Source organism: Staurois parvus, unplaced genomic scaffold, assembly GCF_062004578.1.
Source record: "Staurois parvus isolate SC_StPar_1 unplaced genomic scaffold, SC_StPar_1.0 ptg002257l, whole genome shotgun sequence".
Lineage (NCBI taxonomy): Eukaryota > Metazoa > Chordata > Amphibia > Anura > Ranidae > Staurois > Staurois parvus.
The window spans coordinates 100,824-111,191 of NW_028320053.1; the positions used below are offsets into that span (position 1 = coordinate 100,824).

The 10,368-nt window shown below is 41.4% G+C and overlaps 1 protein-coding gene across 1 annotated transcript; it reads right to left on the reverse strand.

Annotated features, from left to right (window-relative positions):
• Positions 1–367: 367 nt before the first annotated feature.
• On the reverse strand, positions 368–9,242 carry LOC149431452 (FERM domain-containing protein 5-like). The gene is made up of 2 exons (XM_089665594.1): positions 8,854–9,242; positions 368–1,697 (listed from the first exon to the last, which is right to left on the reverse strand). The coding sequence occupies exons 1-2, from the start codon at positions 9,080–9,082 to the stop codon at positions 1,150–1,152; spliced, it is 777 nt and encodes a 258-aa protein (XP_089521720.1). The 5' UTR covers positions 9,083–9,242; the 3' UTR covers positions 368–1,149.
• Between the last annotated feature and the right edge of the window lie 1,126 nt (positions 9,243–10,368).

Consider the following 10,368-nt stretch of genomic DNA (forward strand, 5'->3'; position numbering starts at 1 on the left):
TCTACTTGATTGGAGGAAGCTGGGTGTGAGTCCGTTTACAGCCAGCCATCCATAGAGCAGAGCGGGCTCTGTCCATGTCTGTTCTGCAGAAACTGAGCGGACACGGACCCGTCATCCATCAGCTCTACTGCCATCCATAGAGCAGAGCGGGCTCTGTCCGTGTCCGTTCTGCAGAGACTGAGCGGACACAGACCCGTCATCCACCCCTGCTGGTCGGAACGGAAGGCGCCCATGTGAAGGGGCCCTAGAGCTGGCCATTGCAGCAAAGCTAATCTCCTCTGATTGACAGGCAGCTACCACAATGCTTTCCTGTCCACGTCTCGTCTAATGAATCCTCCATCAGTATTGTAATGTCTAAAGCACAAAATATTGGATTCTGCCTTTAATTTTCCAAAATGTCAGCCAGTTTTTGGAAAGAGCATTACATGAACCCATTAAATATGCAAAAAAAGTGCAGTTTGTTTTATTTTCCTTGCATGTGATTGGGTATTTTTTGCAAAGTGAAACGTCACCAAATCCTAGGGATAATTCCCTTGCAAAGTGCAACTTCCCCTACATCTGGGTATCAATGCAGCTGGTTTGATTTGAACCCTTTGCTAAGACTGAGTGCGTTGTATAGACGGCAGAAGACCGAGACAGTCGGGATCTCCAATGCATTCAGTGGCTGATGTGCCGTCGGTGGCGCCGCGTGGAGCCTCTGTGGCCACATGCGGCGGCACCAGGAGAGGATCAGCGGCTGTTTGTTTCCTGGAGCTGAGCAGGCTGGTGGGACTGATGGCGGGTGATACAGACGGGACCCCCCCCCCCCCATGCAACGTATCAGAGGCACCCTGCACCTCTGTGGCACCCTCACACGCCCATGCACACCCACGGAACCCTCAGCAAAGGGAAGGACAGACAAGATGAGGGTGAGAAGGGGAGGACACTGGAAGACATCACTCCTCACCAGGGGCGGACTGACAACTCATGGGGCCCCCGGGCAATAGGGGATCATAGGGCCCCTGTGTCCTTGCCCAAACTCAAAAAAGCCTATGAAAAAGGTACCAGGGGCATCTCATGGGGCCCCCTACTGACCTTGGGCAGTGCCCGAGTTTCCAAATGGTCAGTCCGCCCCTGCTCCTCACGTACACTTGGGGTCGCCCTATGCGATCACGAGTCAATCAGGCGGGTGATGGGGTGTAGTTTGCAGGACACCCATCTCCGCAGGGGGCAGAAGTACTGATAATGGAACTGCTGGAACTCGGGGGTCAGCCGGATGTCCCTCAGAAAGGCTAACTCCAGGTCAGACTCGGCCAAGACCACCAGCAGCAGCAGCAAGGCCAGCAGGAGACACAAGGTGACGGCCAGCAGCCGGAGGACACTCTGGAGAAATGTGTTTTCCTGCTCTGGCTCCGGCTCCCTCTGGACTGATCCCTCTGGCCCCGGCAGCGCTGGGGGAGGAGTCTCCAGATCGGGAATGGCGGGAGCGGCCGGGTCGCTCTCCTCCTCCTTGGTGGCACACGTGGTCCCGTTCACTTGCTGACCGATGGACAGCTCCAGGTTGGACTCGCAGACGGGGGTGGGGAGGATGCTGCAGCATGGAGTGTACGCCTCGTCGCTGAACACCGTCTCACGAGAGCCTCGGGGGGTCAGAATGTCGAGGTGGTCCGAGGAACGCACCGGGGTGGAGTGGGCGCTGTCACGGAGAGACTCCAGACCTGGGGGGGGCAGGAGAGGAGAGGAGGGGTTACAGGGACAGCAAACACGGGACCAACACACACAGATGGTGAGACACGTGACCAACACACACAGACGGCGAGACACGTGACCAATACACACAGACGGCGAGACACGTGACCAACACAGACGGTGAGACACGTGACCAACACAGACAGACGGCGAGACACGTGACCAACACAGACAGACGGCGAGACACGGGACCAACACAGACAGACGGAGAGACACGGGACCAACACAGACGGTGAGACACGTGACCAACACAGACAGACAGCGAGACACGGGACCAACACAGACAGACGGCGAGACACGGGACCAACACAGACAGACGGGGAGACACGGGACCAACACAGACAGACGGGGAGACACGGGACCAACACACACAGACGGGGAGACAGGGGACCAACACACACAGACGGGGAGACACGGGACCAACACACACAGACGGGGAGACACGGGACCAACACACACAGACGGCGAGACACGGGACCAACACACACAGACGGGGAGACACGGGACCAACACAGACAGACGGTGAGACACGGGACCAACACACACAGACGGGGAGACACGGGACCAACACACACAGACGGGGAGACACGGGACCATCACAGACGGTGAAACACGCAATGATCGTTCACTTATCGAATATCTGACAAAATGTTCCTTATATGGATACAAATATCCCAATCACAGTACTAAGGAATTTCAACTAATCCAAAATAAATTATATCGAAACAAATGATCTGAATGTGAACTTAAAAATGGAAGCAGATTGCAATAAATACAGAATGGAATATAAGTAAAATAGAATGATAATTCCTACTTAGGCTGCTTTATAGAATAGAATAAAACAGAAAAGAAAGGAATAGAATACAATACAAAAAGAATAGAATAGAAAATTAAAGAATATACAGGGATAGAATAAAAAAAATGAATAGAAAAAAATTGAATAAAACAATCAAATAGAATAGAAAATAAAGGAATAGAATAGATTAGAAATGAATAGAATAAAATAGAAAGGAATAAAATAGAAAATTAGGGAATAGAATAGAAAATAAAGGGATAGAATAAAACAGAAATGAAAGGACAAGAATACAATACAAAAAAGCACAGAATAGAAAATTAAAGAATTGAATAACACAGAATAGAAAATAAAGGAAAATAATAAAACAGAAAAGAATACAATAAAAAATGACTGGAAAATTATTGAATAAAACAGAATCAAATAGAATAGAAAATAAAGAAATAGGATAGATAAAATAGAATAGAAAGGAATAAAATAGAAAATTAAGGAATAGAATAAAACAAAACAAAGGAAAATAATACAGTAAAACAGAAGAGAATACAAAAAAATACAAAAATTAAAGAATAGAATAAAACAGAATAGAAAATAAAGGAAAAGAATAGAATACAATACAAAAAGAATAGAAAATAATTGAATAAAACAGAATCAAATAGAATAGAAAAAAAGCAATAGAATATATTAGAATTGAATAGAATAAAACAGAATAGATTAAAAAAAGAATACAATAGAAAAGAATAGAATAGGATAAAACAGAATAGATTAGAAAATAAAGGAATAGAATACAACAGAAAAGAAAGAAACAGAAAACAATAAGAAAGAATAGAATGGAGAATAATGAAACAGAATAGAAAAGAATAGAATACAATAAAAAAGTGAATAGAAAATAATTGAAGAAAACATAATCAAATAGAATAGAAAATTAAGGAATATGATAGATTAGAATTGAATAGACTCAAATAGAATATAAAGGAATAAAATAGAAAATTAAGGAATAGAATAGAAAATAAAGAAACAGAATAAAACAATAGAAAATAATATAACACAATAAAAAAGAATGCAATAGAAAATAAAAGATTAGAATAGAAAATGATAGAATAAAACAGAATAGAAAAGAATAGAATGCAATAAAAAATGAATATAATAGAAAATAATAGAATAAAACAGAATCAAATAGAATAGAAAATAAACGAATAGGATAGATTAGAATTGAATAGAATAAAACAATAGAAAAGAAAGGAATAAAAGAGAAAAATAAGGAATAGAAAATGATAGAATAAAACAGAATAGAAAAGAAAGGAATACAATAGAAAATACAAGAATAGAATAAAACAAAATTGAATAAAATTGAAAATAAAGGAATAGAATAGATTGGAATTGAACACAATAGAATAACATAAAACGAAAAGAATAGAAATTAAAGGAATAGAATAAAACAGAATAGAAAAAATAGAATACAATAAAAAATAGAAAATAATAGAATAAAACAGAATCAAATAGAATAGAAAATAAAGGAATATGATAGATCAGAACTGAATAGAATAAATCAGAATAGAATAGGAAGAAATAAAATAGAAAATTAAGGAATAGAAGAGAAAAAAAAGGAAAAGAATAAAACAGAACAGAAAAGAACACAAAAAAGAATAGAAAATACATGAATAGAATAAAACAGAATCAAAGTGAATAAAATAGAAAATAAAGAAATAGAATAGATTAGAATACAATACAATAAAACAGAATAGAGGAGAAAATAGACTAAAATAGAACAGAAAAAGTAGAATAGAACAGTAAAGATTAGAAAAAAATGAATAGATTAGAATAGAATAAAATAGAACGGCTTCCAAAATGTGAACTTCGAATCAATTTGAAAATAACGAATATATGAATTCCAGAAAATGAAGCATTCTAACATCACAAATCTGACGCTACAAAATTAAGAACGAATCAGAAATTACATCAATTTTTCCATTTCTACATCTGCATTGGACAAGATAGCGGTGTGCAAGTACAGCAACCAACCAGATTTTGGTTACTCCGGGTAGATCAGTGAGAGAAGACTTCTGATTGGCTAGAATACTGAATGTGAGTACACACCGGGGGGATGGGGGGGGGGGGCTACTGAAGGCGAATAGGCTGTTCACTTTGCACGGGAATTTGCACTTTAAAAATTCGCCCCAAAACTCAGCGACTGAAATGAAGCTCCGCTGACTTCCATCATCTAATGCAGGCCATAGACGGGTCGAAAACCGGCTGTTTTTTTATAAAAAACAAAAATCGGTCGTTCAATAGGCCGACGTTACCACCAACGGTAAAAAAAAATCGGCCGATTTTCGTCCCGTCTGCGGCCGGCATTTAATGACTTCTGTCCCTGCAGAGAGCTCCGCTATTATATTTGACATGAAAGTCTTGCGGTTGCAACAATGTATCCATTTGTATCCATTTCGGATACAGATGTTTTTATTTGGATACAAATGGATACATTGTTACAACCGCAAGACTTTCATGTAAAATATAATAGCGGACTGGAATTTTTCTTCTTCTTGCAGGTCACGGCTCATGCACAGATTTTTTTATCGGCAAAGTCGGCCGATTTTTTTCCAACTTTACCGATAAAAAATATGTGCAAAAACCCCGAAAACCGGCCGACCAATTAACCCACTAATGGTGCGAAAATCGTCCGATTTATGACCCGTCTATGGCCTGCATTAGTCAGGTTCACACCTACGCAGGTTGCGTTTGAGCCGTTTCTGCATTGCGTTTTTGATGCGTTTTGGGTTTTTGTTTTTTTGTTTTTTTTTCTTGTTGCTAGGCAGATTTTAAACGCAAAATGCATCAAAAACGCACTCCATGCTTTTCTGCAGTGTTTCCATTGAAGTCTATAGAACCGAAAACGCAATTTTTTGCGACCCTTTCCAAAAAACGCAGCAAGTGAAAACGCAGAGATGTGAACGTGTCCCATAGGAAATCATGACTGTAGTGCGTTTATGGAAAACACTCAGGTGTGAACCCGGGGTAAGGCTGCCCATACACGAGCAGATTTTCGGATGATAATATTCGTAAGAAAAGTCGTACGAAAAATTCTTTGAAAATTTGGTGACTGGATGAACGTCATCCGAAACTTGTCTTTTGCTTTTAACATTCGACTTTAAAATGAATGCAATTTCTGAACGATCGACACATCCACCGGCTAAAAATTTGTTTCAGAAAAGTTTTCCTTCCTGCCCCTTCGAATTTTCCCGTCGCTGCAGTCGAAAATTAAAATCGATCTGACTCCCCCCCCACTAACATCGTCCAAAAATTGTCTTTTGCTTTTAATATTCGACTTTACAATGAATGTCATTTCTGAACGATCACCGCATACACCGGCCGAAAATTTGTTTGATCGAGAAAAGTTTTCCTTCCTGCCACTTTGAATTTTCCCGTCGCTGCGGTCGAAAATGAACATCGAACTGACCTCCTGCTAACGATTAGAAAATCAAACGAATATTCTTGAAATTAAAATTCTTGAAACTAAAATCTATACGTATATGGCCAGCTTAAATCGTATAGATTTTAGTTTCAAGAATATTCGTTTGATTTTCTAATCGTTAGCGGGAGGTCAGTTCGATGTTCATTTTCGACCGCAGCGACGGGAAAATTCGAAGTGGCAGGAAGGAAAACTTTTCTCAAACAAATTTTAAAGTCGCATGTTAAAAGCAAAAGACAATTTTCGGACGACGTTCGTCCATTCACTGAATTTTCAAACGAATATTCTCGTCCTAAAAATCTACCCTTGTATGGCCGGCTTTAAGCTTTTAAGATTTGCGTTCGAGAATTTTTGTTTCAAGAATATTTGTTTGATTTTCTAATTGTTAGTGGGGGAGGGGGTCAGATCGATGTAGATTTCCAACCGCAAATTCAAAAGGACAAGCAATCAAACTAATTTTTAGCCGGTGGATGTGGCGATCGTTCAGAAATGACATTCATTTTAAACACGAATGCTAAAAGCAAAAGACAATTTTCGAACGACGTTCGTCCGTTCACCGAATGTTCGTAAGAAAAGTCGTACGAAAAATTCTTTGAACATTCGGTGAACGGACGAACGTCGTTCGAAAATTGTCTTTTGCTTTTAGCATTCGTGTTTAAAATGAAAATCGAAAATCGATCTGACCCCCTCCCCCACTAACAATTAGAAAATCAAACAAATATTCTTGAAACAAAAATTCTCCAACGCAAATCTTAAAAGCTTAAAGCCGGCCATACAAGGGTAGATTTTTAGGACGAGAATATTCGTTTGAAAATTCAGTGAATGGACGAACGTCGTCCGAAAATTGTCTTTTGCTTTTAACATGCGACTTTAAAATTTGTTTGAGAAAAGTTTTCCTTCCTGCCACTTCGAATTTTCCCGTCGCTGCGGTCGAAAATGAACATCGAACTGACCTCCCGCTAACGATTAGAAAATCAAACGAATATTCTTGAAACTAAAATCTATACGATTTAAGCTGGCCATATACGTATAGATTTTAGTTTCAAGAATTTTAATTTCAAGAATATTCATTTGATTTTCTAATCGTTAGCAGGAGGTCAGTTCGATGTTCATTTTCGACCGCAGCGACGGGAAAATTCAAAGTAGCAGGAAGGAAAACTTTTCTCGATCAAACAAATTTTCGGCCGGTGTATGCGGCGATCGTTCAGAAATGACATTCATTGTAAAGTCGAATATTAAAAGCAAAAGACAATTTTTGGACGATGTTAGTGGGGGGGGAGTCAGATTGATTTTAATTTTCGACTGCAGCGACGGGAAAATTCGAAGGGGCAGGAAGGAAAACTTTTCTCAAACAAATTTTTAGCCGGTGGATGTGTCGATCGTTCAGAAATTGCATTCATTTTAAAGTCGAATGCTAAAAGCAAAAGACAAGTTTCGGATGACGTTCATCCAGTCACCAGATTTTCAAAGAATTTTTGGACGACTTTTATTTTCCTACGAATATACTCATCCTAAAAATCTACCCGTCTATAGGCAGCTTTAAGTTTTCAAGATTTTGGTTCGAGAATTTTTAGTTTCAAGAATATTCGTTTGACTTTCTAATCGTTAGTGGGGGGGTCAGATCGATGTTCATTTTTGACCACAGCGACGGGAAAATTCGAAGGGGCAGGAAGGAAAACTTTTCTCGATCAAACGACTTTTTGGCCGGCGGATGTGCTGATCGTTCAGAAATGACCCGAATGTTAAAAGCAAAAGACAATTTTCGGACGATGTTCGGCCGTTCACCGAATGTTCAAAGAATTTTCGGACGACTTTTGTTTCATACGAATATTCTCATCTTAAAAAAAAATGGCCAGCTTTAAGATTTTCTTAAAGCTGGCCATCCGCCGGCCGAAAATTCATTTGAGCGATCAAAGTTTTCCATCCCGCCCCTTCGAATTTGCTGCTGTCAAAAACGAACATCGATTCGACCCCCCACTAACGATTAGAAAATCAAACGAATATTCTTGAAACGAAAATCTAATCGTTAGCGGGGGTCCAATCCATGTCCGCAAAGCCAGCCACGTGTAGGTTTTCAGACGAGAATATTCGTCCGAAAATAATTTGTATATTCGGTGAACGGACGAACGAACCACATGAGTATTCTCGAATGAAAATCTTAAAAGCTTAAAGCCGTCCATACACGGGTAGACTTTTAGGACGAGAATATTCATATGAAAAGTCGGACCAAAATTCTTTGAACATTCGATGAAAGAACGAACGTTGTTCGAAAACTGTCTTTTGCTTTCACCATTCGTGTTTAAAACGAATGTCATTTCTGGACGATCGCCACATCCGCCAGCCGAAAATTCGTTTGAGCAAGAAAAGTTTTCCTTCCTGCCCCTTCGAATTTTCCTGTTGCTGCTGTCAAAAACGAACATCGATTCTCCCCCCCCTCCCCCCCCCCCCCACTAACAATTAGAAAATAAAACAAATATTCTTGAAATAAAAATCTACCAGTGTATGGCCGGCCTAATGCAGGCCATAGACGGTTCGTTTATCGGCCGATTTTTCATCCAAAAAACTAAACATTGTTCGTCTTGTAAACTGATGTTGCCACCAATGATTGTGAAAATCGGCCGTTTTTCACAAATTTTCCAGCATGACTGATAAACGAATTGAGGAGGAACTGCGAAAATCGACCGAATATTCTTTCGGATGAAAAATCGGCCGATAAACTAACCGTCTATGACCGGCCTAAGTTCTGGAGCCGAATCCCTCTGCAGGGTGCAGCTTCCCTTAGCAAAGTCGAACGACCGATTGGCCTTCGGTAAACCCTCCCCGGTACATCGACCTGGAAGGTGTTCTCGGGTGGTTGGACATTCACCTGTGATCCCCATCTCTCGGAATACGGAGGTCGGTGGGTTTGGCGCGGTGGTGGTCCTAGACGGGGCCCCTCCGGTCAGAGCTGGGAACAGAGGCAGGGCCCCCAGAGCTCGACCCAACAGCCTCGGCCCCAGGCTGAGCACGCGTATCTTCACGTCTCGGTAGCAGTGGTTGATCATACGCAGGTGAACGTTCACCTTCGTCCTAATGCGGATGAGACACTTCACCATGTCGGCCAATCGTCCGCTCTTCCTCCACCGATGACGCAACCGAATCCCCTCTCGTCCCGCTAAGTCGCAGAGTCGCTGTCGGTTCAGGTCCTGGATACCTTCTCTTCCTACCACCTTCCCTTGTGTGTATTCGTTCCTGTCCTCGCACCCGTCCTCGCACCCGGCGTGCCTCCCCCTCCCCCCCTCCCCTCCGACATACAAGGTGAAGCTTCTGGCTTCCCGGCAGCTATTTTAGGCGCTCGAATATTTACCAGCCGAGCTCCGGCGGCAGCAGTTCCTGATGACTCTGAAGGCTGGGCGTCCAGCTGTCGCTTCCCACAAATGTCGCACGCTGGCAGACACTGACCATACCCCGCCCCCCCCAGACACTGACCATACCCCGCCCCCCCCAGACACTGACCCATATGTCTTGCTCTGGATCTCCAACACACACCCACCCCCCTCCCCCAGACACTGACCCATATGGCTTGCTCTGGATCTCCGACACATGCCCACCTGCCCGGGATCACATCCTTCACCGGCAAATAAAGAGGTGCGACACTCGTCAGCCGGGAATTTGGTGATTGTTTTTTTTTGCAGACGTTAAAATTTGCTAGAAATTATTTTTTTTGCTAGAAATTATTGCAAACCCAAAATTAACGAAATTAAAACAAATGTAACCAGATCAAAAATGGATGTTAAAGGAAGAAATCGGATGAAAAATGGAAGAAAAGTGAATGAAAACGGACAAAAAGGGATGTAATCAGACCAAAAGAGGATGAAATACTGATGTAAATGGACAAAAACGGATGTAAACAGATGAAAACCGGATGAAAATGGACAAAAAAAATGATGAAAACTGATGTAAACTGACAAAAACATATGAAACGGATGTGATCGGATGAAATACAGATGAAAATGGACAAAAACAGATGTAATCAGATGAAAAAGGGATGACAAATGGACTAAAATGGATGTAATTGGATGAAAATGTACAAAAACTGATGTAAACGGACAAAAAAGGATGAAAAATGGATGTAAATGGACAAAAATGGATGTAAACAGATTAAAAAGGGATGAAAACGTACAAAAACTGATGTAAACAGACAAAAAAGGATGTAAATGGACAAAACAGATGAAAAATGGATGAAAAAGGAAAAAAAGTGATCGAAACGTATGTAAACGGACAAAAACGTATGAAAATGGATGTAATCGGATGAAAATGGATAAAACAGATGTAATCGGATGAAAAACGGACTAAAACGGATGGAATTGGATAAAAAAGGGATGAAAAACTGACTAAAATG